Source organism: Haliotis rufescens, unplaced genomic scaffold (genome assembly GCF_023055435.1).
Source record: "Haliotis rufescens isolate VD_foot unplaced genomic scaffold, xgHalRufe1.0.p SCAF_27, whole genome shotgun sequence".
NCBI classification, from domain to species: Eukaryota; Metazoa; Mollusca; class Gastropoda; order Lepetellida; family Haliotidae; genus Haliotis; species Haliotis rufescens.
The window spans coordinates 2,819,176-2,839,690 of NW_025963968.1; the positions used below are offsets into that span (position 1 = coordinate 2,819,176).

General features: G+C 40.8%; 2 protein-coding genes across 2 annotated transcripts in view; one reads left to right on the plus strand and one right to left on the minus strand.

The window, feature by feature from the left end:
• The window catches only part of LOC124139394, a 73,212-nt gene that overhangs the window by 18,998 nt on the left and 33,699 nt on the right, over positions 1-20,515 (minus strand). The window contains exons 10-13 of the mRNA XM_048402584.1: positions 9,072-9,180; positions 5,479-5,688; positions 4,771-4,968; positions 3,707-3,910 (exon numbers count right to left, since the gene is read on the minus strand). Of these exons, the coding sequence (XP_048258541.1) occupies positions 3,707-3,910; positions 4,771-4,968; positions 5,479-5,688; positions 9,072-9,180 (721 nt within the window). The remainder of the gene's footprint in view (positions 1-3,706; positions 3,911-4,770; positions 4,969-5,478; positions 5,689-9,071; positions 9,181-20,515) is intronic.
• Positions 12,668-18,375, plus strand: LOC124139393 (alpha-2 adrenergic receptor-like). The gene is made up of 2 exons (XM_046506428.2): positions 12,668-13,570; positions 17,064-18,375. The coding sequence occupies exon 2, from the start codon at positions 17,085-17,087 to the stop codon at positions 18,342-18,344; it is 1,260 nt and encodes a 419-aa protein (XP_046362384.2). The 5' UTR covers positions 12,668-13,570; positions 17,064-17,084; the 3' UTR covers positions 18,345-18,375.

Below are 20,515 nucleotides of genomic sequence, written 5' to 3' on the forward strand. Positions count from 1 at the left end.
TTGCTGGGACTTGTCTACTTGCTGGGACTTCTTCTTGCTGGGACTTCTACTTGCTGGGACTTCTACTTGCTGGGACATCTACTTGCTGGGACATCTACTTGCTGGGACTTGTCTACTTGCTGGGACTTCTACTTGTTGGGACTTCTACCTGCTGGGACATCTACTTGCTGGGACTTCTACCTGCTGGGACTTCTTCTTGCTGGGACTTCTACTTGCTGGGACTTTTACTTGCTGGGATTTCTACTTGCTGGGACTTCTACCTGCTGGGACTTCTTCTTGCTGGGACTTCTACTTGCTGGGACTTCTACTTGCTGGGACTTCTACTTGCTGGAACTTCTACTTGCTGGGACTTCTACTTGCTGGGACTTCTACCTACTGGGACTTCTACTTGCTGGGACATCTACTTGCTGGGACTTCTTCTTGCTGGGACTTCTACTTGCTGGGACTTCTACTTGCTGGGACTTCTTCTTGCTGGGACTTCTACTTGCTGGGACTTCTACTTGCTGGGACATCTACTTGCTGGGACATCTACTTGCTGGGACTTCTACCTGCTGGGACTTCTACTTGCTGGGACTTCTTCTTGCTGGGACTTCTACTTGCTGGGACTTTTACTTGCTGGGATTTCTACTTGCTGGGACTTCTACCTGCTGGGACTTCTTCTTGCTGGGACTTCTACTTGCTGGGACTTCTACTTGCTGGGACTTCTACTTGCTGGAACTTCTACTTGCTGGGACTTCTACTTGCTGGGACTTCTACCTACTGGGACTTCTACTTGCTGGGACATCTACTTGCTGGGACTTCTTCTTGCTGGGACTTCTACTTGCTGGGACTTCTACTTGCTGGGACTTCTTCTTGCTGGGACTTCTACTTGCTGGGACTTCTACTTGCTGGGACATCTACTTGCTGGGACATCTACTTGCTGGGACTTCTACCTGCTGGGACTTCTACTTGCTGGGACTTCTACTTGCTGGGACTTTTACTTGCTGGGACTTTTACTTGCTGGAACTTCTACTTGCTGGGACTTCTACTTGCTGGGACTTCTTCTTGCTGGGACTTCTTCTTGCTTGGACTTCTACTTGCTGGGACTTCTACCTGCTGGGACTTCTACTTGCTGGGACTTCTTCTTGCTGGGACTTCTACCTGCTGGGACTTCTACTTGCTGGGACTTCTTCTTGCTGGGACTTCTACTTCCTGGGACTTCTACTTGTTGGGACATCTACTTGCTGGGACATCTTCTTGCTGGGACTTCTACCTGCTGGGACTTCTACTTGCTGGGACATCTTCTTGCTGGGACTTCTACCTGCTGGGACTTCTACTTGCTGGGACTTCTTCTTGCTGGGACTTCTACTTGCTTGGACTTCTACCTGCTGGGACTTCTACCTGCTGGGACTTCTACTTGCTGGGACTTCTACTTGCTGGGACTTCTACCTGCTGGGACTTCTACCTGCTGGGACTTCTACTTGCTGGGACTTCTACCTGCTGGGACTTCTACCTGCTGGGACATCTACTTGCTGGGACTTCTACCTGCTGGGACTTCTACTTGCTGGGACTTCTTCTTGCTGGGACTTCTACTTGCTTGGACTTCTACCTGCTGGGACTTCTACCTGCTGGGACTTCTATTTGCTTGGACTTCTACTTGCTGGGACTTCTACTTGCTGGGACTTCTACTTGCTGGGATTTCTACCTGCTGGGACGTCTACCTGCTTGGACTTCTATTTGCTTGGACTTCTATTTGCTTGGACTTCTACTTGCTGGGACTTTTACTTGCTGGGACTTTTACTTGCTGGAACTTCTACTTGCTGGGACTTCTACTTGCTGGGACTTCTTCTTGCTGGGACTTCTTCTTGCTTGGACTTCTACTTGCTGGGACTTCTACCTGCTGGGACTTCTACTTGCTGGGACTTCTTCTTGCTGGGACTTCTACTTCCTGGGACTTCTACTTGCTGGGACATCTACTTGCTGGGACATCTACTTGCTGGGACTTCTACCTGCTGGGACTTCTACTTGCTGGAACTTCTTCTTGCTGGGACTTCTACTTGCTTGGACTTCTACCTGCTGGGACTTCTACCTGCTGGGACTTCTACTTGCTGGGACTTCTACTTGCTGGGACTTCTACCTGCTGGAACTTCTTCTTGCTGGGACTTCTACTTGCTTGGACTTCTACCTGCTGGGACTTCTACCTGCTGGGACTTCTACTTGCTGGGACTTCTACTTGCTGGGACTTCTACTTGCTGGGACTTCTGCCTGCTGGGACTTCTACCTGCTGGGACTTCTACTTGCTGGGACTTCTACCTGCTGGGACTTCTTCTTGCTGGGACTTCTACTTGCTGGGACTTCTACTTGCTGGGACTTCTACCTGCTGGGACTTCTACCTGCTGGGACTTCTACTTGCTGGGACTTCTACCTGCTCGGACTTCTACCTGCTGGGACTTCTACTTGCTCGGACTTCTACTTGCTGGGACTTCTACCTGCTCGGACTTCTACTTGCTGGGACTTCTACTTGCTGGGACTTCTACTTACTGGGACTTCTACTTGCTGGGACATCTACTTGCTGGGACATCTACTTGCTGGGACTTCTACCTGCTGGGACTTCTACTTGCTTGGACATCTACTTGCTGGGACATCTACTTGCTGGGACTTCTACCTGCTGGGACTACTACTTGCTTGGACTTCTACTTGCTGGGACTTCTACCTGCTGGGACTTCTTCTTGCTGGGACTTCTTCTTGCTGGGACTTCAAAAGAAGAAATGTCTGATTCTCCATTTCTGGTTTTTGTTACTTTTTCAGGTGAGGTGAAATGGGGTTTAACGTTTTTGTTTTCCCCCCTTAATGCCATGTGCCAGACAGGGCAACAACAAGTACCATTTTTTCATGTCTTTTGGTATAACAAGGCCGGGGATTGAACCCTGGACCTTCCGCTCTCCGGGCGGACGCTCTACCTCTAGACCACAGAGTTTTCAACTGGTACTGCTGTGTTTAGTACAACCATCAAACATAATCACCATGTTAATTAATAGCATTACAGTTGGTACCAATCCATCTTAACTGATGCTCAGACTTGTCTCAAACTATTGCTATTGTCAGAAGTTTATTTAACACACTGTCCTAATGTTCAACTGAGGTTTGGAACAATGTCACTGGTGCTGGGAAGGGGTTCAAACTTAAGATTTGTAATTTCAAAAAAGCCATATTATGTCAATGCTTTGGGTCTCTTAACGCACATACTTCATCACTGGCCAGAGACAGTCACAGTGCTTAAATCTGTTTTTCAAATAGGGCTCTGTTTTTGTCCTAACCAGTGCATGACACTAAAACACATGATACTAGGACAATGAGTAGTCATCACTGTGACAACTCAATAACCATGACAATTCAATACCCATGACAACTCAATAACCATGACAAATCAATATTCATGACAATCCAAGAACATGATCACTCAATAACTACGACCAATGCCCGGTGAACCATAACAGTTCAAACACCATGCCTACTCCATCACCATGACAACTCCATTACTATGACAACTCCATCAGCATGACAACTCCATTACCATGACAACTCCATCACCATGACAACACAATCACCATGTCAACTCCATCAGCATGACAACTCCATTACCATGCCAACTCCATCACCATGACAACACCATTACCATGACAGCTCCATCACCATGACATCACGATTCCCCTCCACCTGCTCCTACCTGACAGCCTGAGCCTTTTCTTCTTGTACACCTTCATCCGGTCGGGACTGGTTATGTCGGGGTGGTTGTCGGCCGACAGGCCCTCCTTCACCTGTCCCACAAACCCCTTCAGCAGGAGCAGGTGCTTCACGAAGGTCTCCTGCAGACGCTCGTTGTGGACGTCTCGCTGCAGGTACCTCAGTGCCTCTTTGGTGATAGACTCAGCTGATTGGACCAAAACATTTGCCATGACAGATGAACTATAGTAATATGAAAGAATCAGGTGTCCTCAACTTTTTTTTACTCGTACACATAAGGCACATTTTAGTCTTACCTTTACCTTTAGTGTTATTAAAGTCCTAAAAAAGCATGAACTCCTAATATCCCCCGCCAATATGACATGTCTGGTTGTGTGTAGGGCAAGAAATATTGTACGGTTTTCAAGATCTGCTTCAGAAACGAGCATTACCGCCATTTTCAGTGTATGTCAAAGTCATTGCTATGAAAACTCGAAAAATAAATTTAAGATTAAATTTAAATTTAAGTTATGATATCTCTCATGGTTTTTGAATTCCGAAAACGAATCATGACGGATGGACAGCAGCCATTCCTACATCCCCTTCCACTTCGGGGCAGGGGATAAAAAATATAGTCTATTTTACTTTCATATTTCCCACACATCTGACAGTCGACTTCAGCAGTCAGTGTACCAAGACAAAGGACTGACCAAGATTTACTGTGAACAGAATCAGTTATGACTGATCAATCTGGCGAAACATGAACATCATATTGAGTTTCCAACCCTCATGTTACACTTGTGGATCTTTTCACTGAGTAATCACAAAAACATTTGGGTGTGTGATGTGTCTGTGATCCAAGAAATAAAATACAGTAAAGTATGTTTATAGCAAACTGACGGATATAACAAACTGTTTTTTTTGGTCCTGGCCATTTGCTGTATATATGCTGCATATGTGCTTATAACAAACTACAGTTATAACGGACTAAAATCAGTGGTTCCTTTGAGTTTGTTATAACCGTAGTTTACTGTATAGCCATAGTCAAGTTGCCAAGAACATACCCACCTTGTTGAAGCTTTCTGACAAAGACGAGCAGGCCGTTCCTGTAGATGGCGTCCGTGCTGTGGTCCACCACTGACTGGGCTATCTGTATGACACGCCTGGTGCGGCGGAACACGCAGGAGATGGCCTCGGTGCTGCCCTCATGGTCCGCCTGGAGGAGAAACCCGCGCACGGCACATATGTCCTCACCTATCTTCAACTCTGATTGGCAGAAAAGACATCAGCGTGTAAGGTTACGATTCTTTGATTTGTTTGATTGAAGTGGAAATATTTGACAGTGAGTTGAGAGAAGTTAAGTTAAATAAGCTGCAAATCTCCATTTATTCAAGGTTGGTTGGTTTGGTTGGTTTGTTGTTTAACGCCGCACTCAGCAATATACCAGCTATATCACGGCGGTCTGTAAATAATCAAGTCTGGACCAGACAATCCAGTGATTGACATCCTGAGCATCAATCCACGCAATTGGGATACGGTGACATGCATCAACCAAGTCAGCAAGCCTGACCATCCGATCCCGTTAGTCGCCTCTTATGACAAGCATAGTCGCCTTTTACGGCAAGCATGGGTTGCCGAAGACCTATTCTACACCGGCTCTTCACGGGTCCCATTTATTCAAGGACGATGAATAACGGAAGCTGCTTGCAATGGTACAGTAAAGTTAAGATCCATCTTAAAAAAGTATGTATGTGTCTTAATGAGCCATGGAAGTACCTGAAACTTCTATAAACAACTCCGGGTCTACCATTTCATCCAGAACTTCTACAAGAGCAGATAACTCTTCCTTCCAGCCCTTTACCAATAACTTTAAGTTTCTCAGGGCGGCCATGTTTGTTGGTTGCCTGGCAACTGCCTTGATTGATGGTACAATGTTGGGGTCAATTTTCTCAAGATGGTACACGCAGGCACGGATCACCCTCACACCTGTAGCCGAGAAAAACAATCAATCCGTGATACGCATATTTACATAAAATCCTGTTGAAACTTCTTACTTTAAACATTTCAAAGCAGGTTCAAAAGGAAAAGCTAGCTGTAGACACATGTTTGTAGCGGTTATTTTCATTAGTGAATGTGACCCTAATTTCAACACATTTTGTGATATTTGACTGACAAAAATACTGAGGTCATGAAACTAGTAGTGAGTAATTGGTTTTAGCAAGTGTATCGTCTTTAATCGATACAAAAAAACAAACATTGTGTATAGCATCGTCACATGAAAACTAGTGATGCACCGGTAACCGAGCATCATTTCACCCCTCCACTGTAACTCACAGCCACTGAAGAAAACTTGTCAGAATTAATATTCAAATTTTTTCTGTATGAATAAGAAAAATTTCACAAAATATGATGTCATCATAAGCATGATAAGGAGACGTAACAGAGGCGAATATCCATTTTGAGAAAATTCAAGAGCACATGATCAACAAGATCAAACACAATTGCAATGCAAAAATCATTGTTTTTGAGTGAGTGAGTATTCTTTTTCAACGCATTTAGCAATATTCCGGAAATATCACGGCAGGGGACCCCAGAAATGGGATTCCCACATTGTACTCATGTGGGGAATTGAACCGCGTGACCGATATCGGAACATAGACACCATGACACAGATGCAGACCTGGGAAACATCAGTTGACCCTCGTCCAGATATTGAACTCCAATCAAGATAATGTCATCCATGTCAGCACATGGTAGTATTCGGTCAGTAGGTCACCGCTGTATTGAAGGAGTGATGACCTTTCAGTACACATTATGGATAACAACTTATGTATTTACTGTAAAGGCGACATTTGGGTATAGATCCTTCTACCATTGTCAAGCAAGGCTGAATAATGAACATGGTACAGAACATATATAGTAAGTGGAGGATTAACAGAAACTGAGTGAATATGGTTTTACGCCGCTTTTAGCAATATTCCAGCAATATCACGGCGGGGGACACCAGAAATGGGCTTCAGACATTGTACCCATGTTGGGATTCGAACCCGGATCTTTGGCGTGACGAGTGAACGCTTTAACCACTAGGCTACCCGACCGCCCCATTAACAGTAACAATTGCATACAAGAGAGATTACCATGAGTAGGTTAAGTAATGACAACAGAAGGATAACACTGTAACACCATGATGGACAGAGAACACATGATGAGGAAACAAATATGACACGAAGCCATTTAAACAGGATTATGTATACATATATGGGGTGATTATTGCTAGTTCACAGCAGGTGGATAGTATGAAATAGCCTTGCTTGACAACAGTATAAGGATCTATACCAAAAAGTCACCTTAGCATAATAAGAAGTTATTCATAAATTGTGTCTACTTTGTCATCCGCCAACTTCTAAGTAATGCCTATCAAACAATTCACCATTGACCTATGAAGCTGACCGATATATCTGACCCACAAATATACAAGCATATGTTCCCTGTCTTGTTAAGTAATGGAAGCTGACTCCTGATCAGAGAGCGTTCAGGTTTTAAGTCACGAACAGTATTTCAGTTATATCTCTGTGTGTCATCTTGACATCAGAGGAAAGCTGAAAGTGATAGTTCTTAATACATTTACCACTTCAGTGAAACCCATGAACAAGTATGGTCCTGGCAACACAAGGATTCTAATCCTGCTGAATCTGTAATTTGAACCAACGATCAGTGAATCCTAGGATGTAACTCTACAAGTGAATATTGGAACCATTGCCAACTGGGCCACCATGACCCCTCAAACAATTCCAATATTACTCGCCTGTAGAGTAGCATGAAATACTTATATCCCTTTCCAATATGACAGGTCTGGCTGTGTGGAGCACTACTGCCATTTTCAGTCTATATCAAAGTCGTTGCCATGGAAATTCAAAAAATAAATTTAAAACAAACCCCTCAAACTATCAAAAGGCACCAGTTCACCTCTAGACTTATCTATGTGCCAAGTTTGGTTAACATGTCTCTCATGGTTTTTGAGTTCTGCTCTGGAAACGAAACATGATGGAAAGATGGACGGACAGCGCCCGATAATAAGCTGGTATTACAAACTGTTTAATACTAAAGCACATGCTTATGTACTGGGGGACTAGTTTCACTAACAAATATTTAAAACTCCCAAAATCCCTGGGCTTATTCAACAACTTTGCTTGCAGAGATGATAGTTCTCTGAGGGGAATATGCACACTCGTTGACCCTAGCAACCCTGTTGCATGGCTGACGTCATGTGGCATTGTTTTGCCGGTGTATCTTAAGTCCTGTGACATGTTTGTAAACTTTGTGGGGCTGGGCCCCTTTCCGCAAGACGATCGTATCACACAGTTGTAAGTTTATGTTAAAGTTTGGCGGTTATGATCACCTTGCACTACCATAACTTTGTGGAATGGTCCCCTGAATTCTAAAGATGACTGTTGTATGGTTATTAGATCAATAAGTATCATCTTTTAATGTGTTTGAAGTTGTATTATTCTGATAAACTCAATTGGATTATGCTGTGGATCACGTTGATGTCTGCCTATTTACACACGACAGAGAAACTGAAAAAAATTAAAAACAGCAAGTCATAAATACCAAATACTTAACTCATGCCAATTTTATGAAACTCACAAAAAATTCTTTTCGACAATCAGATACAAGAACTATTCATGAGTTTCATAAAATTGGTATTACATGTTGGCTTGTTTAGTATTGTATATATATTCCACTGATACTGGTATGCAACTACATATAACCTACAAATCTCTTCTGTAGCCTCCATGTGTTATCTATACATCTGGACATGATGTCTGATCTGTGACAGTGATGGGGTCATTATCTGATTGTGACACTGAACATGAATGAAGGCACGCTGTGACCTGGCCAAACAGGTCAACATGATCTGATTTGGTTTATTTGCAAAATCAAATGGCATTTTCTATCATTTATTAACAGTAGAAATTGAAAAAAACATGAATTATATATACATTTTTTTAAATAAACAATGATTTTCAAAAACATCTATTAAAAAAAAAAGAACCAACAGTGAACATTTATGTAAATGTTTGATATCAATGAACTGATATTAAAATTATGCCAAAATTTTCGAAAATCTTCTCAGCTGTCAGATTATTGCGAGAGTTAATCTTAAGCCCAAAGTAAAAATGCATGGTGCTGACAGGATCATAATCTTTAGGTATCCAAGATTAAGACCGAGGATCATCAAATCCTGGCACAGTCAAGGGATGAAACTGCACAGATTTCTGCATAGATGTGGGTTATCAACGATTGCTGCTGAAATGTTGCCCTGATTTGAATGACAGCTACAGGTATGATAGATGTGGCCTACTTACGTTTACTGTCGGAGGAGCTGGCTGCAGCGAGGCTGGCCACCTGGTAGATGCTGTCTGCGTGGTCGCTGAAGTCTGCCACCAGGTCCTTCACACTTGGACTCGCATTGTTCTGAAATAACCAAGTTACTCGTCTGATGATTATTTGTGTCAAACTAGTGTATTGTTTGCTGTTAAAAGATTCATTCAGCAATATTCCAGTTACATGATAGCAGCATGTAAATAATCACACCCATGAAGATCGGGGGTAGAATAGGTCTTCAGTAACCCATGCTTGCTGTAAAAGGTGACTATGCTTGTCGTAAGAGGCGACTAACGGGATCGAGTGGTCTGCCTCACTGACTTGGTTAATGTATGTCATCGTATCCCAATTGCATGGATTGATGCTCATGATGCCAATCACTGGATTGTCTGATCGAGACTTGATTATTTACAGACTGCCATCATATAGCTGGAATATTGCTGAGTGCAGCGTTAAACAACAAGTCTGGACCAGACAAACCAGTGATCATGACTCCACTCGATTAACACCAATCTTATAATATGCATATTTTCAAAATAGATTTTATTCCCTCAACGGAAACATCCTGAACATGATCTGTAATTAACAATGATTAAATTCAAACACAGTTTGAGCAAAGAAGTATACTTTTAGCAAACTACATATCAGGGGACAAGAAGATTTAGCTTCACACACAACACTCTTGTGGGGAATCAAACCCAAGTCTGCCGTGGTATAAGCATTGCTTTCACCACAAGTTAGCTACACAATGACCCCTAAATGCAACATACAATATACACCATGTCTACTGGGTGCTGTAACTATAAATATGATAGCTACGTGATAAATTGCAAAGAACAATGAACAACGAAGCATAGTTTATCTTACTGTAAAACATTGTTCTACCATGATGTCATTTCTGGAGATTGGAATATGTGCTCGCAACGTAATGACATCATATATTGGACGACATTATTTTTGAGTGTGAGTGAGTGAGTGAGTTGGGTTTAACGCCGCTTTTAACAGTATTCCAGTAATATCGCGGCGTGTCAGCTTAATGTGGGAGGAAAGCCCGAAGTGATGCAGGTCTAAGAGGTTTACCACTTCGGTGAAACCCACGAGCACGGGTATGGTGCTGACAAACCTAGAAACATAATCGGGGCGAATCGGGATTCGAACCCACTTTTTTTTTTTTTTTTTTTTTTTTTTTTTTTTTTTTGAGTGTGAAGTGTCTGGTATGTTGGCTACGCAGATAAACGCAGTGGCCAAACGATTGTATCCAAAAGTGGGAGAGATATGACAATTGGTATTAGGAGAAAAGGTACAGATAATTGACATGAGGATTGTAAGGATTGTGAGAAAACGCGGGAAATACCAAACTTAACCCACCTGTTCATGAAATGGACTTGTCCGACATGTTCATGGTCGAATTCTATTCAGGGAGTCATCATTATTAAAATTTGGGTAAATATTTCTAAACCTTGTACATTTTATCGAAATCCTTAAAGGGGCTGTACGTTATCTTGATATTTCACATAAGAAATAAACAACTCGTGGTTGTTATTTATCGTACAATAATTGCGCCTCATGGTTTATTCTGCCTGCAGTGTTTTATTGTACCATAAACAACTCCCACTCGTCATGTATTTCTAAAATTGAACAAATAATTACTTAATTGAAAAATTAAAACCTGTAAAATGGATACAAAGTTTAACTGGTAAGATAAGATAGGATGCTAGTTTATCCTGTCTCGTATGTCTGGTATTACTGTTTAAATCATGTAAATGTCTTTGCAGATAAAACCAGTATCTATTTTGAGAATCAATTTTTCATAAAAAACTATTATTATCAACAATCTCAATACTATGAATCTGTGAAAATATATCAGTCATTGTAGTTTTGCTTAAAACTACAAACCTCACTATACCAGAATCACTGAAAAACAATGTACTACATTTCAAGCCACAGTGGGGTTTTTAATGGAATAAATATGATACAAAGTACAGCTACAAAACTTCACGTGAAATGGATCAAGATAAAGTTTGACCATTACTGTTTCTTTCCAAAGCATATACTACCTTTAATGGAAATCAACTCAAGAGTGAGTGAGTTGGGTTTAACACCATTTTATTCAGTATTTTAGTATTTCAGTTATACTACAGCTTAAACTGGCAGAGACGCCCAAAATGTTTGTAATATTCCAGCTGTATGATGGTGATCTGTAAATCCCAGACAATCCAGTGATTGACATCATGAGCATCAATCCACGCAATTGGGATACGATGACATGCATCAACCAAGTCAGTGAGCCTGACCACCCAATCCCGTTAGTCGCCTCTTACCCTCAGCATGGGTTGCTGAAGACCAATTCTAACCCGGATCTTGATTGGGGAAGAAGTCCAGGGTGATGGAGAAGTGGCACCAGCAGGCACTGCTATGGGCTTATTAAAATTGACAACCAAATTAACCTCATAAGCCTTAATCAACAACCTGACAGTATATTCTGAGAATGATGATTTGTTTGATATTAAATTGTGATGAAAACAGGCATTGTGCCATATTTTTATATGGCAAACCATATTCACCGTATTAAGCGCCAAGCTCAAATAAGTGCCCCTGAACTTTTAGACCAATATATTATAAACAGAACAGAACAGAATTTATTTCGTATAGTCTGGCCATGGGGCCAATAGTACAGGTGGTTGGATAATATTTGACATATTGTGACAGACCGCTTCAGTTAATATTGGCTAATCTTTATAAACTACCCCTACATTTGCATATTACAGATTTGCACAGAAAATACACAGGCAACATAATTCTCTTGTAACTATTATCAAAAACGTTTAAGTCTTATCTTAGAATGTTCACTACAACCATTTAACTCGTGTATAGTTTTAATAAGTGCTCACCCCCACGCCGTCCCAATTTTCTAACATCTTGGGAGTATTTATTGCGGTAAATACGGTACATATAGGGAAAATCAATCAAATGTCAATAACTGATCAAAATGACCAATTAAATTGTTGGAGTAAGTAGATTCTAATTGATAATTAAGTTCCATCTGATTCGCAATACTATGTGCAGGATGTATAGTTAGTTATCCAGCTTGTCGGCCAGCCAGTTATGTGCCATCTGGTTTCCCCTGGAAACAGATCTACCTGTACAGGTATTATTAACTAGTAATTAATGTCATCCAGGTAAACAAAAAAGTGCCAATAGACTTGTGCTCTCTCCCTCTATATTTATTTTTGTTTGCAAAAATTCATGTAAATTACTTTTGTGGCAGTATTTCAGAACTTGCAAAAAGATAAAAAATGGTATTTCTGTAAGAAATGTCTCTTTGAGATGAATTTCATTCAGTTCAAATAAATCGGTCTTGAACAGAATTTCCACAAAAACACAACATTAAGTTTCCATGACAAATGGCAACTTTGTTTTCCCTGAAAGCGATGCGTGCGCATTTTACCTGGAGTGAGGTATTACATCTGAAAGTTGAGCCAGGTGTAACCCTCTTATCTCGTTATCCTCTTAGGGATGACAAGAGCTGGAAGATGATAGGGCACGCTAACCATCATACACAGCAACAATAGGTCAAAAGTGAGAAGAGAATGGCCAGATTCTTCAGAAGTATATCATGAACGGTACCAGGGCCATAGTAACAAGACCAGCCCATCTCTGTGGAACTTGTGAATCTGTGATCTTGTTTCATCACATGGCATATCTGTCATGAAGCGTGTCTGTTGAAGTTGTGGATATTTCTCACATAGTGTCAGAAATGTACTGAGACTGGTAACACCTCAACAGGACTGGTTACCATGGTTACCCTTTTCGGAACATTTACGTTCCTTTATTGATACAGCATGAAAGTATATCTTGGTTGGCTGCAAATGTTGAATTTCTGACGTCTATGGTCATATTTCTGGTAAGGGATTTTAGACTAATCTGTCTTATAACGATGGATATGGTGAAAAAAAGGGGATTTCTTGGCGTGATCATTGTGCCACAGAGTGATGGAGGAAACGAAACAAATGAATGAAGTTTGATGAATCATCAATTAATTTCACGGAACATGTGTGCTTTTGGTAGATTCAATTAGCAGCAAGGACATATGGATCCTAGAAGTCATACCTCATCAACTCTGATATCAATTTTTCCTGTTTCAAGGATGATTCTTGCATGAATAAGAATATCAAACGCTAACAAAAATGATAATTCTAATGGTCATGGTTTTGAGGAAAATAAAACAATTATGATATTGAAAGGCAAAAGTTACAAAATTGTTGCAAAATGGAGATATGAAGTTAAAGCAACTTATAGTAGTTGGCAGAAAGAGACCCACAGCACTAGAGACAGAAATGATATGGAGAAAACAGGTGCTTGTTCTGGACACTTCCTATGGTATTGATCCGAGACATGCCAGCACACAATGTCCCCTGACATGCAAGAAGCTGACTCCCGCTGACAGGACGTCATAATCATCTTATCCACAATTAATGAGGTGAGTGGAAGCCGATAGCACTGAATGTTACCTGTGAGTGAGTGAGTGAGTGAGTGAGTGAGTGAGTGAGTGAGTGAGTTGAAACTTAACGTCACATCAGCTGTATTTCAGCCATATCGTGATGAGAAGTTAGCAATTTAAAAATCTGGTAGAAATATAACTACTTCAAATGACGGGCCTTACATATGATAACTTCTCCAGCCTACATCACCCTGGGGCCTTCAGGTCTGACTTGATCCCCTTCCCATGCTTAGGGAACCAGACTCCGTTACATGGCCGATTGTGTGTCATCGTACCCTGTGCTCCTTTCACAAAGCTGTTGTAGTGCTACGAGTATCGTAAGTCAATGGTAAAGTGTACTCAATGAAATAGTCGTAACACTACTGCCACTTTGTGAAACGGGGCCCCGATGAGGGCGAACATAGCACACGCTATCAACCATTGGTTTGTCTGGCTCAGGTTTATTTGGTTACCTTAGCAGTTATGTTGCTTGTTTGCTTGTTGTTAAACTTGTTTAACGCCGCACTCAGCAATATTTCAGCTATGTGACGGCGGTTTGTAAATAATGAAGTCTGGACCAGACAATCCAGTGATTGACATCATGAGCATCGATCCACGTAATTGGGATACGATGATATCCATCAACCAAGTCAGCGAGTCTGACCACCCAATCCTGTTAGTCGCCTCTTACGACAAGCATAGTCGCCTTTTACGGCAAGCATGGGTTGCTGAAGACCTATTCAAACCCGGATCTCCACGGGTCCCAAGATGAAGTTTGAGTATTGCTGACTGTGAGATGTCATATTAATCATTCACTCACTCATTTTACATAGGTGGTAAACATATAGATGATATTATGACTACTTAATGAAATCTTGTGTGATATGATGACATACTCTGATTAGTCGAAAGTATTCAAGACATTGACAATTTCCAATCTCTGCATGCTTTTTTAATATAAAAAATACCTTCAAGCTAAATGTTTGTGGAAGTGTTTCATAGGTCACAAAAGTATCACAATAATTCAGTTACCATAGTTACTCTGACAAATCATATTAATATTTCCCACATTATAGTTTTCTTTAAAAAAATACAGAGGGTCAGTGATCAAAATAAAATAAACTTCTTTTTTTTTAATGTTATCTCTTTAAAATAATCTGGAGCATCATGATAAAACGTCAAGGTTTTTATTTTCGTCATCATCTTCACAATACATATATAGATCTTTCTGGACACCAATATTATATGTTTCAAATTTCTTAAGAATTCTCAAGTGGGAAACACAGGTGTGCATGTTATCATGTTAATTACAGGTAAACTGATGATCTTCAACTACTATTGTAGCTTCATCACACACCTGTCTATTTTTCATCACAAGAAAATACAAGTCAACAAAGAGTGAATTCAGGAGCCATATTCATAAACATTCTCAGAATGTTTTTAAGAATATTCTAAACTCGCAGGATAAATACAATGTCTAAATACACACTGAACACATCATTCCAGCGGCCACCATATTGGATACTCAAAATCAAAATTTCACTAAAAGTCCTCTTGATCACTCTCAACAACTATTAGCACTAAAAGTTTTTAGGATTTTTGCCTGAAGAAAATTCTTAGATTTAAGAAGTTAAGGGTAACTTTTGAAATTTCTTAGAATATTTTCGGGGCTACCATTTTTAGGTTCATGGAAAATATACCCAAATATTATTCATGGTTAGCCAATCAAATGCAATAGAATCATTTGCAAGTTATTCATATATTTGTAGACACCAGCAAGTGAGATTGTTCTACAAATGAATGTAAATTTACCGACAAGAGAGAATATTCTGTGGGATTGCGGAGTCCTGTTATATCAACTAATCCTGAAGGGTTTTATATAAAGATGTTAAGCATGCACACACCCCACTGAATCGAAATACACATCTAGACTTTCAATGATACAGAATACATATACATTTATCACATGAAAACTGATCAAAGTTTGTATTCAACACATTTTAAAACAATGAGGCGTTCAATGATAACAATAACAATCCAATGAAAGATGTAGATAATGTTTCTTAGTAGGATAATAAACAGAAACAGGATAAAAAATATAATGCCATGTCAGCTGATTTTTTCTAAAAGTAGTGTTCCTTGGAATTAAATTTATACATGTATAAGTAGGTATAAGTGAGTATTGTTTTACGCCGCTTTTAGGAATATTCCAGCAATATCATGGGGGGGGGGGGGGGGGACACCAGAAATGGGCTTCACACATTGTACCCATGTCGGGAATCGAACCCAGGTCTTTGGCGTGACGAGCGAACACTTTAACCACTAGGTTACCCGACCACCCCATTTGTACATGTATTGAACAATTATTATAACTGGGTAACCCATATTCATCCCAAGAATAAAGATAATGAAATACCTCACATAGCTCCTGATATCCAAAGTAAACCATTGTCATGTAATATTTACAGTAGTATATATGGCTGAAAGTCCTGATAGTGATTACATGTGGGTGAAACAGAGAGGTGGAGTTATAACTTATATGCTGTGAGTATACATGGAATATAGCAGTTATATCAGTGTAACAGAATATAGCAGTGTAACAGAGTGTGGAGCGAACAAATATACTTCTCCAGAGGAGTTAAAGAACCCTAGATTTCAGTTTCTACAGTTAATCTGTCATTTGATTAACTCTGTAATATGAAAGAATTGGGGGTTCTTCAACTTCTTTTGAGTAGTCTATTTTAGTGAGTGAGTGAGTGAGTGAGTGAGTGAGTGAGTGCGTGAGTGCGTGAGTGCGTGAGTGAGTATGCCACTTTTAGCAATATTCCAGCTATATCACGGCAGGGAACACCAGAAATGAGCTTCACACATTGTACCCATATGGGGAATCAAACCTGGGTCTTTGGCGTGACGAGCAGATGCTTTAACCACTAGGCTCACCCACCTACCCTATATTCACATAAACACGCCAAATAATATTATAACAAACCAAATAACTAATAGACAATTTGTTTTACTAAGTAAGAACCAAAATACCCAATATCTCAATCATAATGTCTACCAACGATATATACTCACTGTCAAAAGAAATGCAAATACCACACATGTTGGTTTATATATGAAGAATTACTCATTTTCAAGAGATTGGTTCGATGCACAAACGAACATACTGGTATTTAGTGTGAACCAATGCTTATGAACGCATCACATGTGACGTCATAGATCCATGACTCGAGATGCACCATTTGTCTCGTGCAGGATTAGCGTTTAAAGTTTGGAAATCAGGTGCAGCATATTGTGATAAAAGAATACAGACACCGTGGTAACGCTTGACTGTTAGTTTTGTCATTATTTGTGGTACACATTGGAAACATCTCTTAACGTACATACATTTCTATATGTTTCTATGGTTTGCATTTCTTTTGGTGGTGAGTATATAACAGCATATCATCTTTATCTCTTCAACATTCTGACATTGTATTTTCTACTCCAGAGGATGAGAGCCGCGTGAGATATGTCTGCCACAAACACATCCAATGACTCCGACCTTGTTCTCCCTAATCCCGACAACCCCGACATCGAGAGCCTCCACACACCCACAGCCCGAATAGTCACCATCACATACCTGGCCCTCATGGCCGTGCTGGGAACTGTGGGTAATATGCTGGTCATCCTCAGCGTGGTCAAGACAAGTAAACTTCAGAGACTCACGTATCTGCTCATCGCCAACCTCAGCGTGGTGGGACTCCTTGTCTGCCTCGTCATCATCCCCTTCCATATATTCAACATAGTCAACGTTGGAAAAGTCAACTCAAATACCACGTTGTGCGAATTTGAAGGATATATGAACTTTATGCTGACTCTAGCAATGCTTGTTAACTCGGATGCAATTGCTCTGAATCGATACCTTGTGGTAAATCGTCAACAAGTTTCCTCTCCCCAACCAGAACGAACTCGCAATGTTGTTATAATTATTGCCTTATTGTGGACAATTCCGGTTATGATCTCATTCAGCAGTTTGCCGTATGTCGGATACCATGAATTCATTCTTGATTGCTTCTTTCTGGCATCTGACAACGCCTACTGGTACGTCGTCATAGCGATTAGTGCTCCTGCCATACTAACAACGGTCTTCATTTTTGTATCTTATTCGTTGATTTTACGGAAAGTACGACAGAGTCGTCTCAAGGTCATGGCCACCATGGCCAAAACTGGTGAAGAGCACACGTCAAGCTGCAGCGACATTCCCTCTGAACTAATCAACTTCCCACAGCCCTCTACAAGTACTGGCGTTTGTTGTACGACATCCACCACCATTGCTGATGTCACCCACAGTATAGCAGAGACAATGTCAAAAAAAAAGAAACAGTACAAACGAACAGATTCGAGAAAAGGGGAGCAACAAAGAGTGAATCAACTTCAAATCTCAACGACCGAGGCGAGCCGGACTGTCGGGGCTAATCTCACAGGGCAAGCCCAGGTTGTCATAACCGTCGTTTCCAAGCCACCGAAGAGTCGACTCGCTGCCGCCAAGTTTCAACAGGAAGTGAGACTAACGCTGCACCTGTTCCTGGTGTTCACGCTGTTCTGTGTGTTGTATCTGCCGATGTGCATGGTGCATATCCTTCATGTGGCCATCCCTGTGTCTCCCGATGTCTGGCTGACGTTCTTCACGTTGGCGCTCTCCTTCTCCACAATCACATGGATGCTGTACGGTGTTCTCAACAGAGATTTCAGACAGGCCTACGTCAAACTGATATTTTGTAAAAAGTGAGATACTACAAGATACGAATGAGCCTTCAGCGAGACATGTGTAATGTTGATATAGTTGCAAACTGTGAAATACTTTGACAGCCAACATTAAACTGATACTCTGTGAGAAGTGAGATACTTTAGACAGACATATGTCAAAGCTATATTTTGTAAGAAATGTGACAATTCTAGGTGTGACAGCAAAATCAGAATTTCGAAAGATATGAGATGCTTCAGCAGGCTGAAGTCAAACATATAGTTATAAAAGAAATGACTTTCACTTTGTGTGAGTTCATTGGAGAATCAACCTTCATAGAGTGAGGGCCAAAACTGTAAGGATATTTTTTACCTCAAAGAATGTAGGCCCAGATCTTTATACAATTGTTTTTAGCATGTGTGAGTTCATGTTTACACTGACAGCCATACAACAACCAGCTGTATCGCGGAATAAAATAGTTCTTCATAAAGAGACTGACTGACTGACTGACTATGGTTTTACGCCGCTTTTAGCAATATTCTAGCAATATCACGGCGGGGGACACCAGAAATGGGCTTCACACATTGTACCCTTGTCCGGAATCGAACCCGGGTCTTTGGCATAACGAGCGAACGCTTTAACCACTAGGCTACCCGACCGCCCCCTTCATAAAGAGAGGTGACATGAGTGTATGTATGCACAACTTGCTCTTCAGGAACATCTGTATCACAACATGTGTATTCCAATAATACCATCATTAGATGAGGAAAGTAAGTTTAGAACTACCTCAGTAAGTCAGTAACAATGACAATGTTGCATTGTAATACATTTACATCAAGTACAAGATATCAAAATGGCCGACACGATAAACGTCATGGGAGAGATTTCTGAAGTTTTTGATGAACCTGTGGTAGTCACATGTGTTGGTCATCAAAGATCAACTGGCTGATCATTGAAAGGTGATTGTAAAGATGTGTCAAATACATACTAGGGTAAATTCATAGATTGCTGTAGACTGTCCCTGTCAGCCTAGGCAGGGATCAAGTCGATCTTACGATAGTTTGGATGTGCATTTCTTGTGACTAGGATGGGTCATAGCAAGGATATTCGTGAATGATCATGCAGTCAAACTCTCTGATGTTTCTTAATGTATATACTAAAATGCTTAGTTCAAGATTAAAGATTCTAAATGATCAGAAACAAAGCTTCTGTATGTATTCGTGCAAGGGAATTCCCAGAATTGTGGGAGTAGTCTGTCAGTGTTTACATCATTTCAAGGATATGAACGTCAATTTTGCGGTCTTGTGACCAACCAGTTGTCCAATGGAAAAGCTGTATGTCGTGTAAACTTCAAATTAAAAAATCATATAAGTTTATGAAATGATGCAAACACTGTAAAAACAATTATGATGATATGAACAAAGAGTGAGTGAGTGAGTGAGTGAGTGAGTGAGTGAGTGAGTTGGGTTTATTGCCTTTTTGAACATTATTCCAGTTAAATGACAGTGTGTCAGCTTAATGTGGGAGGAAACCCACGAGCACAGATATGGTGCTGACAAACCTAGAAACATAATCAGGTGAAACCGGGATTCGAACCCACAGAGGTTTCTGGCATGCCCAAGGGACGCAACTCTGCACAGCGATTTGCTGCATCTTAGACCACTGGGCCACCTGTGCCCCCAGTGAACAAAGAATATGACACATTACTAAGGTACCTAGGAAAATGCATAGTAGACAAGTGACAGTACTCTGTGGAGATATGTCACAATTGTGAGAACAAAGGGTGAGACAAAGCCCTATTGTTCTCACCATTGTTCCTGGTCATGCAGATATAGTGCTGTCATAAGTCCTCTGTCTTACAGCACGGCCAAGTTGCCGAGTCAACTGAACTGCAGATACATGCAGTAGTATAGGTAATAGGGGTTCTGGACCACTTCCACTGGAGCAGGATTCGTATACCTATACTGCTACTACAGGAGGAATTTTTTATGCCAAAATGATGATGCGATTTAACGATAGTCATGAGATTGGCTCTAGCTCACCAATACCTGGGGCCAATCATTGCTTTAGATGAGCCTAAATGGTAATAAAAATATTCTTCATTATTTTTATCGATAAAGCGATATTCAACATTTTTATTAAGTTCTTCGTTCATTTTACTAGGAGACCAGACTATATAACTACACTCTTTTTGTAAATTGATAAGAAACAATTGA